The 23392-nt window shown below is 48.0% G+C and overlaps 2 protein-coding genes across 2 annotated transcripts; one reads left to right on the top strand and one right to left on the bottom strand.

The window, feature by feature from the left end:
- The first annotated feature begins 1007 nt into the window (after positions 1 to 1007).
- Positions 1008 to 8118, top strand: polh (polymerase (DNA directed), eta). Its single transcript, XM_035400212.1, has 11 exons — positions 1008 to 1149; positions 2067 to 2215; positions 2556 to 2690; positions 3239 to 3471; positions 4018 to 4181; positions 4430 to 4533; positions 4950 to 5069; positions 5498 to 5621; positions 6212 to 6277; positions 6444 to 6610; positions 6922 to 8118. The coding sequence occupies exons 2-11, from the start codon at positions 2079 to 2081 to the stop codon at positions 7847 to 7849; spliced, it is 2178 nt and encodes a 725-aa protein (XP_035256103.1). The 5' UTR covers positions 1008 to 1149; positions 2067 to 2078; the 3' UTR covers positions 7850 to 8118.
- A 2272-nt stretch (positions 8119 to 10390) lies between these two features.
- On the bottom strand, positions 10391 to 22193 carry LOC118217957 (GTP-binding protein 2-like). The gene is made up of 12 exons (XM_035400213.1): positions 21791 to 22193; positions 19531 to 19557; positions 18695 to 18879; positions 18281 to 18389; positions 17607 to 17804; positions 17272 to 17446; positions 15059 to 15278; positions 14764 to 14899; positions 14309 to 14367; positions 13725 to 13896; positions 13406 to 13570; positions 10391 to 13220 (listed from the first exon to the last, which is right to left on the bottom strand). The coding sequence occupies exons 1-12, from the start codon at positions 21983 to 21985 to the stop codon at positions 13056 to 13058; spliced, it is 1806 nt and encodes a 601-aa protein (XP_035256104.1). The 5' UTR covers positions 21986 to 22193; the 3' UTR covers positions 10391 to 13055.
- Positions 22194 to 23392: the final 1199 nt, after the last annotated feature.

Raw genomic sequence — 23392 nt, 5'->3', positions numbered from 1 at the left:
TGGAATAGATCCAACATCAGAATCCTATGGGTCTTGCTTGGAAATTTCTTGTAGTTGGGCATGTTTTAGCAGTCATAGGAATGTGTTCTAAACTCAGCAAATCAATTTGTCATGCACAATAAATTGTACAGTTCTCAACGTACACCAAAAATAGCATTTCAAAATTCACTTTTATAGCCCTAGCATTTTTTGGTGAAGTTCCACTGCTTTTTTGATTGGATGTGCATACTGGTACAGCCACACACATAAAGAATTCTGTATCATCTTTAAGTACCATCTTAGACGGTCTTTTCAGACTTGCCGTGCTGTCTATTTGAGCTCCAATCAGTCAAAGGACACCAAAAAATGTAATTATTTTCAACCCAAATGCAAACAAAATCCAAACGGGATGTATATGTCCAAACATAATTTCCAGATTTATACATGCCCGAACTTAAGGTGTAATAAATGTCAGACTTCACATTGTACTGAAAAATAATATATCACCAATAATATAATGCACCTCCATGAAACTTTAGCAGAGGACTGCTGATTAACGGCTTTCTCACATGAACTGGCACCACCATACGTTTTCAGTGTTCTGATCCTTGTGAGTAGTATAGTCATCTGCATTTTATACACGAAATGACATTACACGGTGCTGTTCTAAATTCAGGTTGCTACATTAATATAGCAATGGACTATGGCTTAAACTTTTTTTTTTTTTTATCCAAACAAAAATCCTGACAGCACTGTTCTGGTGATGGTTATAATTACTATTATGACATTTCAATATCGGATAATCTTGCAACTCTCCCCAAACATGTCTCTTTACTGTTAAGCCTAGCCTATATGGTACATCCAGCAGGGCTATTTGTTTTCAAAATAATATTAAATCAGATAAATCTTAAATGGAACTGTCAGACATCTCTGGGAAGGAATTTTGATTTCTCAAAATGTTCCTCCATCTTCACTGTCCACGAAAACAAAAATCAATATGACATTTTTTCCCATATCTCCCTGACCTGTGCCAACTTACCTTACGAATATGGCGCCTCGCTTGGTCTGTCGTGCGTCCGTTGTTGATGACATTTCCAGCTTCTTCCTTCCGCGAAATCCAAAATAGACCGAAGGTTGGAGTTTTGTGATCTCGAGTGAAACAGAAACCAGGTAAATTAATGTTCTGTAACTGTTTTTCGTGTTGCTGTCCAGTATTATTTTCATTTTAGCGTCCGCGTTAATAGCCTCGTGCTAATAATGCTATGTAAAAAGTTGTGTAAGTCGCTCTGGATAAGAGCGTCTGCTAAATGCCTGTAATGTAATGTAATGTAATAACTAGCAAGCTATCCCGTCGGAACTAGAAAGGAAAGTTTAAGGATCAACTTTATGTTGGCTTGCAAATAGCCAAGCATGGTAGCATAATTAGAGTAAAAAGACTCATGTTGGCTAGTTAAACTAAGCTACTTAAGAAATACAACTAGCTAGCTCTGTTATCCATAATTAGCTAATATGAACCGACGTTACGCACGTTAGCTCGCAAGAATTATAACTAACAGAAAACTAATTTGGCGTAATTAATTAATGTAATTACTGTTTCTCACATTTACGTTACTCACCTTGCCAAAGATCATGTCCGTTAGAAGCTGTGTCTGTGATTGTGACGTCAGCTGCAAGTGTGCTGCACGGACCGAACATTCCATCAATATTGTTAGTGCCTGGGGGCATTGTCATGCTGAAAGGGCCTTGCCAAAACTGTTGGGGAAGCACAGAATCGTTTCAAATGTGATTGTATGCTGTAGCATTAAGATTTGCCATCACTGGAACTAAGGGGTCGAGCCCAAATCATAAAAAACACCCCCAATGGGGTGTCCAGATACCTTTGGTCATATAGTGTATATACAGCTGCCAGTCAGCTTAATGCATGAACAAAGGTTGTATGAATAACTAGTGCCCAAATCAGTTATTCAGAAAAAATGTTTTCTTCTGCTGCCTAGTCATCATGGGTGGAGCATGATCAAAATCTTAAAACAGTTAAAGTGAGTTTCTTTGAAGAAATTTGTGTGTTTTTTTTCTTTTTTCCCCATCAGCGTGCCCCTGTGATGGAGTATGGAAAGGAGAGGGTGGTGGCGCTCGTGGACATGGACTGCTTTTACGTCCAGGTGGAGCAGCGGATGAATCCGGAACTGAGAGGCAAGCCCTGCGTGGTGGCGCAGTACAAGACCTGGAAGGGAGGGGGGTAAGTTTTTTGTGTGGTTGCCGCTGGAGGGCGACTGAGCTTGTGCCAGCTGTATACCGACTGACTAAAGAGTGCCACCCCTTTAGCCAGGGGTTCTCTAACTCAGCCCTGGAGGACCCACTGTGTATACTGGTCTGTGATGCAGCCTTATAGCTCTGAATGGTTCCAAGTCAGCATTGATTGTTCTTAATTAGAGAGGCACTTTTAATGTCTATTAAATGTACACATTAAATGAAAAATAGCATCATGCATGCCATGAAGAATAATGTTTTCCTATACCCAGCGAAGCCGCAAGAGAAATTAACCCGGTTGTTCTCCTCTTCCTCCGTCTCCTCCCCAGCATAATCGCCGTGAGTTACGAGGCCAGGGCCCACGGGGTGACGAGGAACATGTGGGCAAACGATGCCAAGAAGCTGTGCCCTGACCTGCTAGTGGCACGAGTCAGAGAATCCCACGGAAAAGCAGACCTCACAAAGTGAGTAGCTCAGCTTGGGAACACACTAGTATATAATAATAATAATAATAATAATATTAAGAGGCTTTACATAGTGATGCTGAATATATTCAAAGATACGAATAAGACACAGTGGAGGCTCTGCATGATACAGTCAGCCAACATCCATGGGCCACTGCATAAATGTTTATGATATGCTTTATAATGTGAATTAGAAGCCTAGGCCCTGATATCTTCAGCCAGGTCTGAGGTGTGTTAGAGCTGGTTCTGGTTAGCCAGTGCTATACCAGCTGTTGCCATGCAGGAACTGGGTTGGAAGAATTGTGTAATGGTTAGGGAACTGGGAACAAAGCAATTGTAGGTTCAATTCTCAGGCACTACAGTTGTACCCTTGCGTAAAGTGCTTGACTCAAATTTCTTTAGTACATATCTGTATCAATATTTGGAGTTTATTTAAATTGTCACCCGTCTGTTGTTGTAAGAGCATCTGTTAAATGGCTGAATGCGACGCAAGCGATCACTTGAGGTGGGCGTGAACTTTGACCTCTGTTTCTCCAACCTTCGTTCAGTTACCGGGAGGCCAGCGTTGAGGTGATCGAGATCATGTCGCGATTTGCCGTGATCGAGAGGGCCAGCATCGACGAGGCCTACATGGACCTGACCGCCAATGTGCAGCAGAGGCTGAAGGACATGGAGGGCCGGCCGGTGGAGCCAGAGCTGTTGAAGACCACCCACGTCCAGGGTTTCCCGCTGGCCGATGTGGACCAGCAGGGGGCGACAGTGGAGACGGCACCAGATAAAGGTCTGCGTAAAAATTCAGGAACACACTGAGGTTATTTGCTGCATGCTTTAATGAGAGAATTCAGTACTCATTAGTGTGAGTCCCCCCTTCATATGCCTGACCTTACTTTGGTGTTGCTGTAGGGCTAATGTATATTTCAAATGTAAAAGCTTCCACACACCTCACACCACGTTCTTGGACAATACATCACCGATCGTATACCAAGCAGCTTTAGCAGTGAACTGCTGCTCAGTTATACCGCCCCCTTGTGCTTAGCTGGTGTACTTTGCTTTTCTGCACACATAAACCCCACGGCCCTGTTACTCAAATCACGGTCCTCAAGTGCCGTTTTCCACCCTCCCTTTACCTGGCAGTCAGGTGTGAAGACAGTCTGGCCCAATGAGTAGCACTAATTGTTAAGTTAATTAGCTGGTTGATTTTTAAAAAATTAGGGCCGTATTTGGATTCGAGGGCCAGATTTGGGAATCCGCAGTGTTAGCCCAGTATAACGGCTCTGCACGCAGGATGAGAGGGGGCCCTAAAACTGAAGTGTGCGTCTCTGTGCAGAGGAGCTGAGGGCCCGGGGCCTGCGGGACTGGCTGGCCGCGCTGTCCTGCGGGGCCCGAGCGGAGCTGCAGCTGGCCGTGGGGGCCCTGATCGTGGAGGAGATGAGGGCCGCCGTGGAGGAGCACACCGGCTTCAGCTGCTCCGCAGGGATCGCACACAACAAGGTGAGCCTGCCTCCTCCCTCCCTCTCTCCCCTTCCTATCCTTCCTATCCTTCTCTCCTTTTCCCCTCCTCCCTCCCTCTCTCCTTTTCCTCTCTCCCCTCCTCTCCCTCTCCCCTGTTATGTGTGTTTTACTGTTGGCACCGTCATGCTGTACATGTATTTAATATAGTCATGAGTCCTTATGTATTGGACAAATTAATTTTAAAGGGTGATGAAGATTTCTGTTCTGCACTTACCCTGTCTTCTCAGGTACTGGCCAAGTTGGCCTGTGGACTTAACAAGCCGAACCGGCAGACCATTCTGCCCCTTGGGTCCGTGCCCGAGCTCTTCAGCTCTCTGCCCATCGGGAAAATGTGAGTGCCAGTGCCCGCAGCGCCAGGGGGCCCATATAAAGATCATGAACAGAGCTGTGGGTGGCCCTCTGTGACTTCCCTGCTGCCTCATTTTCCCAGAAGGCTGTGCATGGATTTTACATTGCTGTGGGCAAGAGAGGGATAAATGCATTGCTGGAGATTGTAACTCAGTTAAGTCGGAAGTCGTAAAAAAATATATACATATATATATGTATATATATATATATTTTTTTTTTTTCATTTGTTTTTGCCTTGGAATAATTCTTATATTCACAAAAATATATATTTAAACCATGGCTTTTGTACTACAATCAGGACAAAGAACACATTTAAAAATGAACATGGGTAAAATTCTCTTTCATTGTTGACTGGTGAAGGACTGCCCCCTTTGACGGAGACTTTTGATTGGTCCGTAGCCGGAGCCTGGGTGGGAAGCTGGGAACCTCGATCGCAGAGACCCTGGGGGTGGAGAACATCGGTGACCTCACACGGTTCACCCAGAGCCAGTTGAGCCAGCACTTTGGAGAGAAGACTGGGTACAGTAACACCCTCTAGCGCCCTCTTTGTGCAAGGAGGGCAAGTGTCTTACTGAATTTAACTAAGGGTAAAACAGTGGCTAGGTGCTTAATGGGGTGATACAGGACTTCAAAACAGGAGACCACACATGCTAACAAACCATTTTTTTTTTTACCTTTCTCTAGTTAACATGTGCTCTTTCAAATTTAAATTGGTGTCCCAAAACCCTTTGCACCTTTTGAAAGTTTTGGAACATGGAGGGGGAATAGGCCTTCAAATGCTGGGCTCTGATGGCTGTTTCACCCTGTGGAACAGTGCATTATGGATTGACACATTTATGAGGCATTATATTTGCATATGCAGCCTCTGTTCTGGCACACCCCTAGGTTGTTTATCACTGTTTTGATTGTGCGTATGAGCGTGCGCTGTCCTCCGTTGCGCTCTCCAGGCAGTGGCTGTTTGGCCTGTGTCGGGGCATCGAGTTTGAGCCGGTCAAGCCCAGGCAGCTGCCCAAATCCATCGGCTGCAGCAAGAACTTCGCCGGGAAGACGGCCCTGTGCACGAGGGACCAGGTACAGATCCCTCACTCGGCTGAGCAGCTGGGAACCGGAACCTCAGGGGCGCTCACCATTTGTTTGCAAATACGGTGGGGCAATGCATCCTGGGATGCAAATACGTTGATGCAAATTTTTAAAACAATACCTTTAAAACACGTAAGCCATTTTCGAAGATATGGGCATACAACATGCAACAGGTACTCTTATAGCAATATTCTGTGGTGAGTTTTTTTTTTTTTTGGTTTAACATAGCTGCTCACGCACTGTCTGCCTTTTAACAGCCTTTTAAAAACTGTTTTTAAAAAAAATGTATTTAAGCTTTTGTACATTTTGTGGTTGTTCCTATGTTATGTTGTGTTTTTATATATTATATTGTTTGAATATTTTGTATTCTTATTTTTTATTTGTCCTTTATTTACTCTCCCATTAAATGCCCCAAAGGGTTACAGCACACAGCATAAAATAAAATACAACACAGTACAATAAAAACTACAACTCTTATTTTTTTGTGTGGGTGTTTTGAATCCAGTCTATGCAAAGTGACATTTGTGTAGAGAAGCTGTTCATTTTAATAGTGCTGGTGATGTGTGTTCCTGTCTCTACAGGTGCAGCACTGGCTGCAGCAGCTGGCTCTGGAGCTGGAAGAGAGACTGACCAAGGATAGGGAGATGGTGAGCAGATGAGCCGTGAGCAGCAGCCATGAGCAGCGGCCCTGAGCAGCAGTAACCACTGTATCACTCTTATACTTATTGTCATTTGCAACTCAGTACTGTGTGTGTGTGTGTGTGCGTGCGTGCATGTGTACTCGTGTGTGTGTGTGTGTGTGTGTGTCTGCAGAACGGCAGAGTTGCCAGGCAGCTGACGGTGGGGGTTCAGCAGATTGGGGGCGGCAGCAGTTTCTCCCGCTGCTGCGCTCTGTCCCGCTACGAGGCCGACAGACTCTCCAGCGACAGCTTCGCCATCATCAAGAGCCTCAACACCGCTGGCAACCACCAGGCCGCATGGTGAGTGACCCCACCTCTCTCCTTCCACTGCGCCGGACATGCCTCAGTCCGGCAGCACGTGCAAATCTCAAACACTTCAGCTGTTCTGTTAGCTCCAGAAATGCTGCTCACGTGAACCCAGCTAATTATTTTACTGGAGTTTAAAGAGTTGAAGTATTTCAGATACTTATTTGAGATATGTGTGTGGCATATAGGCCTGTAAAATGTATGCTATGGGAGTGTACCCAGGATTGTTTATGATTATGAATTAAAGTGTGATCATAATTGGCAGTGCGCTACGTCTGGCGGTAACCTGCGCTGTACATTCCCAGGTCTCCGGCGCTCACCCTGCTCCACCTGTCGGCCAGTAAGTTCAGCGACGCTCCCGCCACCTCGGCCAGGGGGATAGCCGGCTTCTTAACCAGCGACATCGCCGCCACGCAGAGCCAGGCCTCCTCCGCCTCCAGCAGAACCCCGCCTCCAAATCCCAAGAGGCCGGGCGCCATCCAGTCCCTCTTCCAGAAAGCTGCCGAGAAGAGGGGTGGTGGGAAAGAGCCGCCGTTGTCCTCTGATGCCGCGCACCACCCCCCAGCAGACGAGGGTCCATCGGAATCTGGCACTTCAGCCTCTCCCGCAAAGGCCTCCACCTCCCCCGGAGCCAAGACCCCCACAGCAGGGACCCCCAAAGCCAGGACCCATACAGCAGGGACCCCCAGAGCGGGCATCTCCTCCTTCTTCCAGAGGAAGCAGCTGGAGAACAGAGACCTGTCGGGCAAAGAAGAGGAGACTTCTGGGAGCGTAGGAGAAAAAGGAAAAGAAGGAGCTCGGCCTTTGTCCACCGAAGAGGCAGGAAGTTGCACCGGGGCGGCTGAGATTGAGGCCCCGTGTGAGGAGGCCGGTGCCAGGGCGGGAGAGGAAGAGCCCTGCACTTCAGAACTATGGCCCCATCTCCCTCCTGAACGTAGCCGGGAAGAGGACACGCTGCGCTGTGAACGCTGTGGCCAGCAGGTGTCAGCCTGGGACATGCCCGAACACACCGACTACCACTTCGCCCAGGATCTGCAGAAATCCTTCTCTTCCTCGTCCTCCACCTCCTCAGGCCCAAATTCAGGACCTGCTCCTCGCACCCCACTGAGTGCTGGGACTCTCCAGTCGTCTCGTGGTAAGACAAAGCCCAAACGGCAGTCGGGACCCCAACCCAAGAGGCCCAAATCACAGGGCGCCACCTCTACCCTGGACTCCTTCTTTAAGAGGAATTAAACAGGACACTACAGCAGGCTGTCCCAGAAACTCCCCCCTGGGGGCGCTGCATGTTCTCCCGCTGATCTCCTGCTTTTTTTTACATAAGAGGAAAACCAATATGTAGGTGTTCAACATTTCACAAATTTCTGCATGTTTATTGACAAATTGGTCATTTTAATCACGCTGGCAGATAAGTCCCATAAGAAATGGGGTTTTCTCAGGAAGGAGTTGGAAATATTTCTGTAATCATGTATTCATTAAAGTGTCTAATAATAATAATAATTTAATTGAGTCTGCACTGGGCTATTTATTCTCTCAACTTCCAACAGAATCTGTTTTTTTCTGTGTGACATGTCCATTTGTATTCCTCAAGGGGGCAGTGTTGAACAAGATAATACTGAAATCAGAACATGATGCAATCACTGTCCAATAACAATATTGAGACACAATTAAGCAATCTCTTACATATCTCACTTGCTTCCTGCAACAGGGTCACCTCTTAGACGTTTGCATTATGGCCAAGTTCACTTAGCAAAGCAAAACTCACCCGTACTGTAAATGCAAAAATAACTGACTAGCCTCTTTAAGAAAGGTCTCTATTAACGCAGACATTACAGAGTAAGCTGCAGATTAGGCAGAACTATAAAATTAATTAAATTAATACTTTTAATGCAAGCTAACTTATGTCAGCCTTGAACTATAATACAATTCATAGAAGGAACAACACAACAGCAGATACTTGAGCGAATGACATCATTCAAGTTTGTCACAAGATCAGCCCAAAACTGTTGAGCAATTAAAATTTTATTATGTCTCTAGATGAGGGAGGAGTTGGGGGCGGGGGCGGGGGCGGGGGCGGGGGGGGGGTGTAACATGGTCATTTTTGTTTTGTGGTGTGTTTTCTTCCTGGTTGGCCTGGCTCCGTGTCGAGATCACGCTTGGCTTGACTGCAGAAGTAGGTCAAGGTCCTGGTGGTAATGGAGCAGAACCGCAGTGCCGTCGTTGTGTTCATAAACCACAGGGGCTGAGTTGGGCTCTGTGGCCCTGTCCGTTTGCCTTGTGCAAGGTTTACCTGTACACCTGAATTCTGGAAAACAGCCAATCCACACTGGCCTGGGCGGCAGACCTGGGCCACGTACTTATTTTAAACCCAAGGCTGCCCAACCCTGTTCCTGGAGATAGGGTTTCAGTTCAACCCTAATTCGGCACACCTGATTCTACTAATTAGCAGCCAACGAGATCGTTAGCTGTTGGAGTGAAGAGTATATCTCCAGGAACACGGTTGGGCAGCTCTGCTTTAAACCTTTAGATGCCAGGAAAAATCTCTTAACACCCCAGGAGCTCCCTGACCATTTTTAAAGGGAAATGCTGACTAAGCAAAGCACAATCATTTAATTGAAGAATTTTGTTCTGAATAATTATTGTGAAAATAGTGTCTTAAAATGGCCTTTCTTAAAGTAGTCTAGTAGGAGCAATGGATTGAAAGATTCAGTGAGAGTATGGTTGTGTTTGACTGGTGTTCGCTGCAGTAATTGGCTCCAGCGTCTGTGTAGATGGGAGCACTGGTGTGTGGCTGGGCGAAGGTGAAGGTTTTCTGTTCTCTGGTTCTAACAAGACTTTGAGCCGGTGCCCCACCCAGTCCATAATGCCACTGATCCTGGAGACTGACACTTCACACCAGCTTGTGTGGGGTTCATCAGAGGTCTGCTGCTCCGTTATCGACTGGTGACTGGGATGTGCTATTGGCGACTGTAGATTCAGCCTGTTTGACTGCAACAAAAAAAGCGTAGCAGAACTGAAATATAAGCCAACGCTCGCCATATCATTCGGTCTTGAAAAAGCGACTTTGCCACGAATGACAAATACGGCCATTTCTTGTGTTTCCGGTTAATGTTATTTTTGGAGAAAAGAAAGAAAAAAAAAAAACCAAACTGCCAATTGTTCAATTGTGAAATCAGTGAGGATTCTGTCTGTTTTTGGGTGAAGGAGCTGACCGCATCGCTCTGTTGCCTCCATTGTGTTTGTGGGCGTGTTGTGCTTAAAGGAAGAATGCTAATTTTCCGGGCGTGGGTGTTTGTCGTACGCAGGGGTTTCGGCTGACGGTGACACACAGGAACCCTGTTGCCGCCCGTTGCATCAGCTGTTCAGCCGTTACAGCCCTGTTTCATCAGATCCGTCGCTCACAGGTTAATGAATTACTGACGGCTGTCTTTCTGCCATTAAAGAGACTCATCTGTCTATGGACTCTGATGATGCAATCAACCTTCCAGGAGTATCGATCAGTTTTGCTCCAGATTTATTAAAAGGGCGAACCAGAAAAAAATACGCATTATTAATAATTAATGCATTACTGCAAATACAAACAAAATGTCTGTATGCATTAAACATTGCTGGACATCTTTACGTTTGGTGTAGTATGCAGTCAGGTGAATTTGTTTTGTTTTTAGATCTACAGAATCTAAACAGATTCTCAATAAACACTAAGATGCACGTGTTGAGGGACATTGTCCCCATTTTTCAAAATAGTTTTCATGACCAAAAATATCACCAGGACAGAAATCAGTAATAAAACATTTTATTTATGTACACCGTAATATACAAACAGGATTTGTACATAAATCTCTAGTACTTCACTCCAAAAGCAGATTAAAATATTAGATTAGATTTTAAGTAAAAGAAAACACTTTTTCTGCGTTGGTGAAAAAGAACACCCGTGCTGACATGGGCCCGTCCGTCACGTTCCGACCCGGGGAACGGGGAAACTGGGCGACAACGTGATGACACACAAATTCAAGAAGAAACACATTTAACAAGTAAAAACGAAAAAGCATTTGGTTTTTATCTGAAACAATTTGATTAGCTTTCCCCTTTATAAAATGTTTTGGTTCGTATACATTCGTTTTTTTGCTTTTCTGTCTATGATTGCACGAGAACCACATATGAATACGGGCAAACACACGGTGGACACACAATACGTTTTGAAGGCCTCCGGACGGGGAGTTTTTTTTAAATTTTTTTTTTACTGCATCTGTTTTTTCAGAGGGAGCACCCTCTCCTCTTTTTCACTCACGACATGCATCAAGTCTGACACAGTCCTCAAGTCCTGAACATGGCATTCAATAACGCGCTTACGCTGTCCCCGTTCAGTGTACAGTTATCAAACTACGTTTCAGAGTAGCACCAAATCAAATTTTTTAAAAATGTATCTAAAATCACGGGGTGCAATAAGAAGAAACACAAATGTAGTCCCTCTTTTGTAGGCACTGAGTTTGACCCCCACTGTAAATATAAAGTGATAAAACTACAAAAGATAAAGCTGAGATGCTGACCTGCATTACTGGACCGATAGGGCGGTCCACACTGGGCCCTATTAAGACCGACGTCCTCACACGCAAAGCACAGCATTCGTGCACAGCACATACCACCGAGGAACACTGGCGTTCAGCGCTGTGCAAGTCAGCAGTGTTCTGTTTTATATTTTGACTGTCAGTCTCAACATTAGAGGATACCAAGGTGTGACATTTTCTCTCAGTAACGAGGGAACTGAATAGGCAGCACTGAAACTGGAATGCTGTCCAAGAGATCTACGATTATCCCAAGCAACTAAAGCACTTGAAATAGGCAGGTAGGATTCCACTAGCTGGTTCTCAGCCAGGGCTACATGAAAGGCGTTGTGAAAATTCTTGTTCGCGATTTTCCAAACAAGGAAAATAAATGTACCAGGGTAATGGGTAAGGTACCCACGTGACCTGCCTGAGGGGGGGGGGGGGGGGGGAAAGAAGAGAAGCTAGTCTGCTGTGAAAGACTTTTTGGGGAGACCACACCCCCACTGTTCCATAGAACGGGACTGTAGCTTGAAGTAGTCCTCTCAGTAACAAGTGTTAGAAGCTCCCTTGATATTAACAAAGGAATGTCCTTTGACCCCCTAAATGCCCTTTGACCTCAAAGGAAAATACTCTGTGTGTTCCTCCAGGTCTGGGTCATTCGCTGTGTGCCCAGGCCCACACGGCCAATGGGAGATGTGCTGGGTTTCTGACAGGGGAGGGGCTTGTGCCTGGCACTCTCTCCTCGGCTCATAGCAGTCCTGGTAGCTGCCGTGGAGACAAAGTCTCCTGGAAACGCCCTCTACAGCTAGCTCGTGGATTGGTTTTTTTTTTTTTGGAACTGTAAACATTTCAAAGCGCTGGGTGCCGCCGAACCTCCCCGTCACACTGCGTTTATGGAGCAGCTCAGTGCCTCGTTCACATTTGTAAGATGTAGTTCTGAAAGCAGGGACGTGAAACTCCGATTCCGGAGGGCCACAGGGTCTACCCGACCTCTGCTGCCTTTCTGCACTCCAGCAGCTAATGTCCTGACTGACAGGAGGCCAGAAAAACAGGAACGGCAGCCCTCCGGGGCTGGAGTCTGACATCCCCGTGTAAACTCTTCTAAGCGGCACTCCACCTGGTTTCAGGGGCACGCCCGCCCAGACAGCCGCTCATCCTCCCTCTCTCTCTCGCTGCACTCGCTGCAGTTCAGAGATGAGAATTTTAGAAATCTCTCTCTGAACGGCAGCCTCGGAGACTGCATAAAGCAGTGTTTCCGGACCCGGGCTCTGGGGAGCACGCTCCGCCTTGCTGGGTTTCCTTCCAGCAGAGCTCCACCAATAGAAATCAGCCAATATGACAGAGCAATAAGCTCGACCAATGAGAACTGATTTAGCTGTAACCGAACACTGGCCTGAACAGGAAGGGTGAAATTGTGGAGGTGCGCTCATGCTCAGTCCAGCTCTGATACGGCGTCCCCTCCAGACCCAGGGCCTGGAACCTTCTGCTACTGACCTGACAAACACCTGGCGCTCCGGCTCCTCGGCCACGCCCGTCTGGGGAAGACGGGCCGACCGTGAGCCTGGCGAGTACTCAAGAACCCACAACCCGCCCCCCTGCCCCCCACCCACTTAACAGTCCACAATGCCATACATTTTAAAAAGAAAAGAAAAAAGAGAGAGAGAGAGAAGGATGCCGCAATTTGAAATGCAAAAACCCAAGGCCGTCAGAAACAAATTCAGTTAAAATATGAGGAAGGTCTTTGGAGGTAAGGGAGAAAACAAGGGGGTGTGGAGGAAACACACGAGTGAAGGCAAACCCAGGGACAGAATTTACAAAGAGAGCGGGGGGGGGGGGGGAGAAAAAAGGCATTCGGAGGAAGGAGCTATGGAGAGAATGCTGGGATATCGCCAGCCTCCCTACGAGTCCTGCTGGTAGAGGGAGGCGGGCTGTAGGTGGGTGACGTGGCCGATGCCCTTGGTCACGCCCTCCCTGAACAGCAGCTTGGCCCCCACCTTCAGGTACTCGGGGTGCTTGATGAAGCGGAAGAGCACCACCGCCTTCTCGCCCGTCCGCAGCTCCTCCTGGGGAGAGAGACAGAGAGAGAGAGAGGGACAAATTACAGCCAGGCAGCAACAGCACAGGCGTACCCCTGCATTTTAATTATGGAAATGCACAGAAATTTAATGAATAACTTGGGGGGGGGGGGGGGGGGGGCGGGGAGCGTACAGTATCTGTGGCCTGTGCGGTTTCCCATGGCAACACCCACCTTCCCGTGCAGGCATTCCACTGTGGCCGTCTGCCGGACGTTGCCCACGTGCACGGTCACCTGGAAGCCCTTGTGGAAGGTCTTGGCGTGGAAGAGCAGGACGATCTCGGCCTCGAAGCGCCAGCAGATGGTGGGGTTCATCTCCGGGCTCACCATCACCATGCCCTGCGCACACAGCGGGGGCAGAGTTAGCGGCTCTGGCCCTGCGCACACGGCCGCCCCAGCGAGGCCGGCTCTCTCAGGACAGGGTTCTTGGCGGGAAGCGCGAGGGGGTTAGCAGTGGGGGTACCCGGGCGAGGTTTTCGGCGGGAAGCCTGACCTTGCGGAGGAGCGAGCGGTCGAAGTTCCCCAGCGCCAGCGTGGCGGCCTGGCCGGCCCTCAGCACCCTGCAGGTGGAGCGGTTCCTCTGCATGCTGTGCACCTTCAGCCCCAGGAACTGGCCCTGGTCAGTGGGCCCCACGACCAGCCGCTCCCCCTCTCTGCAGATCCCACTGTGGTGGGGGGGACAGAGGGAGGCGGTGAAGACAAAATGCCGGCCTTGCAGCTGGTAAATTCCTTTACTGTGTTCCTAAGCGGTAGTGTGGGTGTACGACGAGGCTGCAGAGCTTTCCGTTGGAGAGACTCGGTCTTATCCCCACTCCACACTACTCTCTTAATGCCAGCATGTATTACCATGGACAACTCCTAATGTGGGTGTGTGCGTGTGCATGCGTGTGTGTGAGCGTTCATATTGTAGTGCATAGCGCATGTGTGTGTGCATGCGAGTGTGCATGTGTGTGTATACGAATGTAGTGTGTTCATGTGTAGTGTGTGTGTGTGTGTGTGTGTGTGTGTGTGTGTGTACATGCAAGCATGTCCGTGCACTGCCGTGTTGAGTCGCAGGTTAGCGAAAGGCCGGCTGACCTGTAGAGAGTTCCTCCCACCACTGTCCCCACATCCGGCACTGTGTAGATCTCATCCACCTGCAGAGAAAAAGCATGTTCCCCCCTCAGCCCAACCGCCAATCAGTGTATCCACCGATTAGATCAGCCCAACTGCCAATCAGTGTATCCACCAATCAGATCAGCCCAGCCACCAATCAGTGCATCCAACAATCGGATCAGCCCAATTGCCAATCAGTGTATCCACCAATCAGATCAGCCCAACCGCCAATCAGTGCATCCACCAATGAGATCAGCCCAACTGCCAATCAGTGTATCCACCAATCAGTTCAGCTCAGTTGCAAATCAGTGTCTCTGATGAATGTCCATTTCTGCCAGCGTATAAAGTGTGCAGTGTGTATTTATTATGTTTGTATAGTGCGTGTAATGTGTGTATAGTGTGTGTGTGGTGTGTGTGTGCAGTGTGCGCTGTAGTACCTGGAACTCTGTGAGCTGCTGCATTAGCTCCTCCTGCTCCTTGCTGTTGCTGAGTGGGGGCAGGATGTTGAAGAAGACCTTGAGCAGGTCCAGACTCTCCCCCGACACGCTGGACAGGGTGAAGATTGGCGTGATACTGCAGGAGACACAGAGTGGACACGTCAAGAGAATACACACACACACACCACATCAAGAGAATACACACACATACACACAAACATCGAGAATAAACACACACATACACACACACACACACACACCGTCAGAGACACGGGGCTGCAGCGCGCTGCGTTACCTGGGCGACTGGGCAAACTGCTGGGCGGCGGTGACGGCGTCGTCCTCGTTGGACACCAGCATGGGCACCTTGTTGCAGCCGGGCTGTTTTAGGATGCGCTCCAGCTGACGCACGGTCCGCTCCACCGTCCCACGCGGGCACAGGTCCACCTTGCTCACCACGATGAAGATGGGCACCTTCAGGGCCATGGCCAGGCCAAGGTGCTCCCGCGTCGTACCCGCTGGAGCGAGGGAGGGAGGGGGGGCGGGTGAGGGAGGGAGACAGAGACAGATCCTCAGTGAAGGCTGTTAAAGGTCCAGGAAACTGAAATCTGAATTCTTTGCTGATGTGTGTGTTTAATACTTTTTAGAATATCTGGAATATTTGTTTACTCTGACAATTTTATTCAGAATAAACCAATTTCTTGAATGTTCCAATAAATAAACAAGTTCTTACAGTTCATTTTAAAATGCCCTCAGTATTTGAAGGGATGCAACTGGGTTACATTGACCCTAAACGTCATGGAACCACTCCTGGTATTTCTACTCCGAGATTAGATTAAGATGGCCAGAATGGTGTGAATGAGACGTGTGAGTGACGTGTGGGCTGTGCAGAGCTTGATAAGCCAGAGGAAAGATAAGCTAAACACAACTCGGTCAGGATTACATAAACTGCACCAGGCTAACGTGAGAAACTTTCTGACCTCTATTATGTCAGTGAGAAATCCACTCAGGTAAAAAGGTGTGAACATCAGTCAGCGGTAATGCCAGTTTGGAAGGCGTGTTTTGGAAGGCAGGGAGTGGGCAGCGGTAATGCCTGTGTTTTGGGAGGCAGGGAGCGGGGCAGCGGTAAAGCCCGTGTTTTGGAAGGCAGGGAGTGGGCAGCGGTAATGCCCGTGTTTTGTAATGCAGCGGGCGGCCGAGCGCTGGGTCACAGGAGGGAATGTGAAAGGCCTGCTGTGCTGTATATAGCTGCGGAGCGCTAACCCTGCTCTGATAGCGCAGGCGTTCCCAACATGCCTCTCATCAGCTGAGCGGGGCATCAGATCGCCGCTGCGAGCCCTCAGCTGAGCCCTCAACTGAGCCGGGGTCACCAGCTGGCCAGGGCGGGCGTCGAGACCCGCCCAAAATCTAACCAGAGCCCCGCCCCCAAGCCCTCTTAATGGGACTGTTTGTTCCGCTGAACGTACACAAACCTCCCTAAATACAGCACGGCCTCGCCCCTTCGCCCCCCCCCCCCACGCTCAAGAGACCCCGCGCTCTGCTTGCTGTTGCGTAACCGGGTTTTTGGTTTCCGTTAGCCGGGACGGTGTCGCGTGTCGCTGTCCCGCGCTCGTCAGGCGGCGGCGCGTTCCTGCCCTAGTTCCCCCTGTCCCTTCTCCCCTTTCCCCTGCACGGCTGAGCCTTTTTCCAAGACCAGACACGGCCCGCTACAGCGGACGGTCAGGTGACACCCGAGGATCGTCTCCCGCAGTCCGTTACACACACCATCACTCGCGTAAACATGGAGCCGTTTACATCTGACTGCCGAATATCGATTTCCCAGACAGGGGGTGCTATCACACTTATAAAATGCAGATCCCAAACATAAGACTAGAATACTTAAATAACCTTAATACTTCAGAACTTCCCACGCTGTAAATAACCCAAATAAGGATGTAAATTGCATACAGTACCTGAAGGTGCGCAGATTTCCTTTCAGTGCTTAAAACGGCGCTTAATTTCAGGCTAAGTTCTTCAAGTTTCACATCAGCACTCAGGTAAGCGATCGCAACGTTTTTAAATGGCCGGGGCGTGCAACCGTGCAGTCACGCAGCAGCATGCTCAGGCACAGCAATGCGACGTGCTCCATTTTCTTTTCTCTTAAAAGGCGGACAGCCTGCTGTGACGGACATGGCGGCTCTGGCTGTAATCTGGATGATTACAGCTGCCACTTAATGGCCAGTGCTGCACAGTTATCAAACTTCCAGCCAGTCCGTCTTACTCCATCATAGATCACAGCTTATGTGGAGTTAATGTGAGGTCTCTAATGTCTAGATGCAGTAAACTGGGCCTGGCTGGAGGGGAAAATGAAATGTGGTAAACTGGAGAGGCTTGGTTCAGTCTTTATGTCCTTTATTTGATCCAAGGGGAAGCTGACAGCTGCACGTTGTGAGAGGTTTAAACGTTGAGCTAAGTTTGTCGCCCTCCCCCGATAACAAAAGACTACACAAAACACACAATACCACAACTCACCAATGCCTGTGTTGGCTCCCACCACCAGCATGGCAAAATCCGGGCAGTAGCTGGTAAGGCCGAAAATGGTGGTCTTCAGGTACTTGTGGTGGCCGGCAAGGTCGATGAACGTGATCATTTTGGAAGCGCTCTCACAGATCTCCTCGGCCGTTCGAGACTCACTGTAGTTTACCACCTTTAGATGTCAGAGGTCGAAGGTCAGAGGTCACATCGGTGAGGGTGACATAGTGCAGGTTGCATAGGTAAGTATGACATAGTGCAGGTTGCATAGGTAAGTATGACATAGTGCAGGTTGCATAGGGGAGTGTGACACAGTGCAGGTGACACAGGCTCACCTCTCCCTTGCTGTTGAAGCCCAGGATCTCAAAGCTGATGCTGGACGTCCTGCCGGACTGGATTTCGTGGAGGTGCCTGAAGAGGTTGAGGCGCGCCCGTCCCCGGCCGTTGTCCAGCTCGCCCTGGGTCAGAACGCCCAGCAGGGTGGACTTCCCCGAGTCCACGTTTCCCAGCACCGCTACCCGCAAGTCCAGGAACTGCACACAAGCACAGTCAGTTAATCACCCAACCTTTCATTTCACACAGCGCCATTTACAAACAAAGCAGCCACCGCTTCACAGCTGACCGGGTGAATGCAGCAGCTTTCGGGCTATGGTTTCTAAACGAAGCGGCCTCACCGCGTGCCTCAACCTGTAGAGCGGCGACTCTCAAGCCATGTACAAATCATCCCTGTGTGGCTAGGGGTTCGACTCCCCGCCACGCCACTTTCCGTACTGTGATCCCACCTCTATCCATAACCCTCTCTGCTTTCTCCGTCCAAAGAAAGTGGATTAAAAAAAAAAAGTTAATTCAAAATTCATCTATATATACCTAGATGTGTATCTACAGGTATTATTAAAGGGGACGGGTATTCAATGAGGCAGAGAAAGTAGCAAACGTGGACGTTAGCGCCACAGTATCTTGTGCACAGCGGTGCACTTTGGTCCACCTTCAGGGAAGGGTGATGGCTCACCTGCTGATCGTCAGGCACCTTCCTGATGAGAACCTCTGCTATTTTCCGGGGGATGTCCGAGTCGTAGTCCACCTCTCGTTCTCTGAGAACGGTGATGTCAGCGCCGACCCTGCGCAGATACACACTCATTGGAGCAGGAACCCTCGTTCGAGAGGACCTCACCTCACCCTCAAAAACGACCTGGTCCCTCCAGGGCCAAAGTCGGGGACCCCTACATTAAAGGGCTCAGGCAACTTCAAGGATTAACAACCTAACAAATGTAGCCAATTTGCTGAGACTGCAGTGCAGCCACAGTCAGATAAGGAGCAGCTGGCAGGTGGGTTTGCCTGAATAAGAGGAACACTAGCTCAAAAGTTAGCGGTACTGATGAGTCAAGCACTGCGAGTGTCGCTGAGGGAGGGAGCGGCGGCGTACTTCTCTGCCATCCTGCGTAGCGTCTTCAGCGAGGCCCTCATGTCCTCCTCCGACAGGCCCACCAGCAGCCCGTTGTCCTCCACGCCGATCTGGTACACCGCCTCGCCCCGCCCCTCCTGGAGCCGCCACTTCATCTGCGTCGCCAGGTGCTCGAAGCGGTACTGCGTGGGGTTCACCAGCTTCAGCTGCAGAGAGGGGCGCAGGGTCAGAGTCGCACTTCCTGCGCGCACGCCCTGCTACTTCCTGTTACGGGGGCGCAGACCCGCGCACTGCGCGAGAAGGTGCCCGCGGAGCGCAAGGCGCTTGTGAGGCCTTTGACATGCCTGACCGCGGCAGTTCTTCCTGCACTACTGGGGACGTCCTCATCTGGAGCACCCTGACAGGAATGTGTGTAATGGACAGAGGTCATATATTAGTCCACAGGGCTCCCAGCCCCAAGGCTTGGGAGGATCCTTTTTTACGCTTTGTTTGTCTCTGAGAGGTGACAGCTGGTAGGAACCTAAAAAGAGCTCTCTTAAACCTCCTAACCCCGCGGCAGTTTCGGGCCACAGGGCAGACGCGACGTTTTGGCAGCCGCCGCGTTGTTCGCGTTTCATCACCGAGCTGTGTACGCACGACGCGGACACGCCGCGCACCAGACGCTCATAAAACCACCATGCTCCCGCCGCCCAGTACCAATTGTACACTTAGCTGCGAATTGTCAGGGATCTGCAGGAGTGTTTTCTAATTTTACTTCCATCTAAACAATTAAAGTGTATGAACACATTCATGCATCTTATTATTGGTAATTTCAAAATAAATTCTGTACACCCATAGTATTTGTCTGGGATGCTTACCTTGTACTCTATGTTTCCTTCTTCAGCCTGCAATAAAGAAGACAACACAGGGGTTAGTTCCAGAGCGCCATGAGAACAACGCCCAGTGTTTCTTAAACTCCGGTCGGGACTCGAAATGGGTCACGGGAGTGTTTGGAGGTGGGTCCTGGAATGAGTCTGTAGTCCCCTTGACTATGCTAGTATGTGCATTTGATGGCTCCCTAAAAGGCATTACATTTCTAATGTGGGTCCCACCCCTTCACCCCCAACAAATCTGCAAGCATTTTAATGAACTCCATCACAAATCAATAGAATCTTTCTAATGTTCTCATTGGCATTCACAAAATTCAGTAGCACTTTTGGTTTTCAAGTAACAGGTATGATTTTGCTTTTTCACTTGTGTGTGGATACCCAAATGGAATAACAGCATAAAATCCAAAAGTTTAAGCAACAAAAAGGAAGTACTATGCTACTTTAGGAGATGGCAATAGGCTAAGATCCCACAATCCATAAAGTCTCATTTGACTTGTTTGCAAAACTAGTCAAATTAGACTGTCTTGTTTATCACTCTGTCTTTGTAATGTACTAGCTATTCCACCTACATTGTACAGAACTACCCAACACTGTTCCTGGAAATCTACCATCCTGTAGGTTTTCATTTAAACCCTAATTTGGCCCACCTGATACTATTAATTAACAGTTCAACAAGGGTATCTCTAGGGTTGGGCAACCATGACCTACATATTCACATAGGTCTTTATAATTCCTATGCCTCAGTCACAGAGCCATTTCTTCTTATTGAAAAAGGGCAAGTTCAGACGTGCAAATGTCAGCTAGACATAAGAGCTGTTTCTTCCGTAAGCAGGGAGTTAGTTTAGAAGCATATATGCCACGAAGTAACTCTACACTGAGAGCCAGAGTCCGCAACCTTTGAGCCAAGATCTTGGTGCGATGGAATGACACCCAAACAAAGGTAAGCTAAGTGGTAACTGTGCCTGAGGTGTTCGCTATATGTTGGCCTTAGCCTAGGGCATGGTTGCTATGGCTCCATTTTCCCGCGTACGTACCACAGATCAGCTGCAGGAAACCACGTTAAGTTTAAAAATATATAGCTCATATATCCTTACTACATGATCGCGTATACCTGACAACACGTACTACAACTGTACCAGCGTCCTCGCCGCGGCCCCATAACACGGTGATATTTTTAGTCTGTCGTGGCAAAATAGAGACCTCATATTACACTCAAACACGGCAGTCCCGGTGAGTGGCACTCCCATCCAGCAAAATTTACAACCCAACACAGCAGCCATCACAGGGCTCCACGCCTACATCAACGAAATGATTTTGTAAGAGGGTACAAATGTATATATGTCCTAATGAACGACTGTGAATAATCCAAGGACATGATTTAAGTGCGAGACGTGTGACAGCAATTGCCGTGGTTATTGCTGACACTTCATTAAGGTCTGACAAGCTGCTCCACTGAAACTACCATGACTGACAATATTTTAGCATAGAAAGTGGAACACTAACCCAGTCACAGCTATAACAGCTCGTGAAATTAAATACTATTAACAATGAAAATACTGTTCGGTGCCGTTCTTCCTATTTTCTGTACAATTAATTGCAGCAGATCCAAGCAACCTTCGCGCAGCGCTATTTTTCAGGGTCAAAAAGACACTGCTCCAGCTGGACTTGCATCGCCCCCACCCACTTTCCCAACAGTATTTACAATTGCAAACGGCCATAGCTTCTCTAGTCAATAACACGATGGATACTGGATGTTCTACTGAACTACACTACAGAAGCTTAGTCGGTGGCATGATTGACCGGCATCGTTATCTACACACCCCAATTCACTGTAACTGCAGAGAAAACGGAAGCAAAAAAAAAAAACAGCTACCTAACCGGCGGTCACAAAAATGGGGCTTGCTCGCAATGACAGTCTCGCGTATTAAAAACCGACATCCAGTCAGCTACATTAGCTTGTCAACTTATAAATAAGATAATTTCCCACGAAGTAAAGAGCCTATTTTGTTCTGCTCGGACGGTTGAACACCTTGCGAGTACACAACCCTGCAACTTCTTACTTGCTAGCTCGCCCTCGAGTTCTGCGGCAAGTAAGGTTAACAGTATCTAAGTTAGTAGCTAGTCTAATACGACATACACAGTCAGCTTTCTGAAAATGTAGGTAGATCATGCCTATTATTCGCTAGGTCCGTATCGAGCTTTCGGTTTAACTGCACCAACTCCAGACGTTTTTGGAATTCCAGCTCACCTCTGGAGGTAGATACGGAGGGTTATTGCTGGGTTTTGTGTTCCTGGCTGATCGATTCTTTACTTTTTTGCCGTTCTTCGAACATGCTTTTTTGGAGACCATTCCAAACCCGTTGCCAGAACCAGAGCACAGTCCTTGAGAACCCGACTTCAATCCGGAACTGGCACCAAAGAGCTCTGCCACCAGAGGATCCATTATAGCTAGCTTAAAAACTGCTTAAACCGCTTTACAATTGTTATGTCCGGAACTGGACCAGTTACTTGAATAAATGTAACAGAAAAGCAAGTGAGGAAAATCAAATTCAAGCTTAAAAATAAACAGTGGCTAGCTAGCTAACTAGCTAGCTAGTTAGCGGACTCGCCTCCCCAGGCTGCAGGCTACCTACAAAATAACAACTCAGTCTCCGTGTCGTTTTCACACAGATGCGGATATACGTCATAGAATGTTATTATTAATATTAATGAGTACGTCCGGAATACTCTAATATTTAGGGCGGCGATCTTCAATATCGTGTAGTTATTGGGCAATGCGACCGTCAATCCAACATTTGAAGTTAATTTTAGGCATTGCCGCTTAGCTGTAACTTCGAAGGGGAAATTATACTGATGTGTTGCCCTTCTTTTGCATCAGCAATATAGGAAGTCCCTCTTAGTTTCGTTTATGTCACGGTTATTGTCAGTTGATTTGCTGAATTCTGTATATACTTGATAACTTGGCAGTTCCTGTTGTTATCTGGGTAATTAAGTTTTAATAGCGACATTAACATACTATGACCATACTCAGAAGGATATAGTTTTTAACAAATTTTTGGCATAACAAAAAGTAACCTAGGACAACACATTTATTTGTGATTATATTGAACATTTTCGATACTGATGAAATAATATTTTTTTTATGTGGGTTGGACAGAATGACGTTCGCAACAAGATATAGTGTGCAGAGCTCAAATTGCATGAGTTGTAATGTTGTGTCCGGTGAATTAAGTATAAACTTTCACTTCGGGATCATATCTTGCATATTGCTGCCATCATGGGGTAGAAAAGGACCACTGCAAAGGAGACGAAGATCAGGCTCACACACGGACACTGATGTTAGAGATATTCACCCAATGTCTAGAGATGGGCTTTGCTAATCATCTACCAATCAGACTGCAGGAATTTAGTCAAATTCAGTCTCACTGTGACCTTCCTTTCCACATGCTCTAAGGATAGAGCATTAGGGGTCAAACTATATGCGTCACAGCAGTGATAATAGGCACACAAATATAAGAGAGCATTTGAAAATTAAGTAAATTAGTGGTAAAAAGGTAGACATAAAATAGAGTGTTCAGCTGCTGGGCTCCAGTGACTATTAATTCTTCAAACTGATAATGCTAGCAGAAGCTGGCGGGGGTGGGGGGGGGGGGGTGCATGCAGTCCTGTATCCTGCCCCAGGATGGTTAACAATCCATCATTGGGCCACACACCACTCACTCACACATGAACACCTACAGGCAGTTCAGAGTCTTCAATTAGCCCATTGCATGTCTTTGGACTGTGGGAGGAAACCTGGCAGAAACCCACATGAACACGGTGAGAACATGCAAACCCCACACATAAAAGG

Source organism: Anguilla anguilla, chromosome 18 (assembly GCF_013347855.1).
Source record: "Anguilla anguilla isolate fAngAng1 chromosome 18, fAngAng1.pri, whole genome shotgun sequence".
In the NCBI taxonomy this organism is placed as follows: domain Eukaryota; kingdom Metazoa; phylum Chordata; class Actinopteri; order Anguilliformes; family Anguillidae; genus Anguilla; species Anguilla anguilla.
This window is presented reverse-complemented; position numbering and strand designations above follow the sequence as displayed.

Excerpts from the sequence above, each read along its gene's own strand:
- polh (XM_035400212.1), top strand. The coding sequence starts at position 2,079 with ATGGAGTATGGAAAGGAGAGGGTGGTGGCGCTCGTGGACATGGACTGC. Across the intron at positions 2,691-3,238 it reads GGAAAAGCAGACCTCACAAA|TTACCGGGAGGCCAGCGTTG; the intron begins GTGAGTAGCTCA and ends ACCTTCGTTCAG. Across the intron at positions 3,472-4,017 it reads GGAGACGGCACCAGATAAAG|AGGAGCTGAGGGCCCGGGGC; the intron begins GTCTGCGTAAAA and ends GTCTCTGTGCAG.
- LOC118217957 (XM_035400213.1), bottom strand. The coding sequence starts at position 21,985 with ATGGATCCTCTGGTGGCAGAGCTCTTTGGTGCCAGTTCCGGATTGAAG. Across the intron at positions 17,447-17,606 it reads GCTTCAACAGCAAGGGAGAG|GTGGTAAACTACAGTGAGTC; the intron begins GTGAGCCTGTGT and ends TGACATCTAAAG. Across the intron at positions 13,571-13,724 it reads ACCGCTCGCTCCTCCGCAAG|GGCATGGTGATGGTGAGCCC; the intron begins GTCAGGCTTCCC and ends CTGTGTGCGCAG.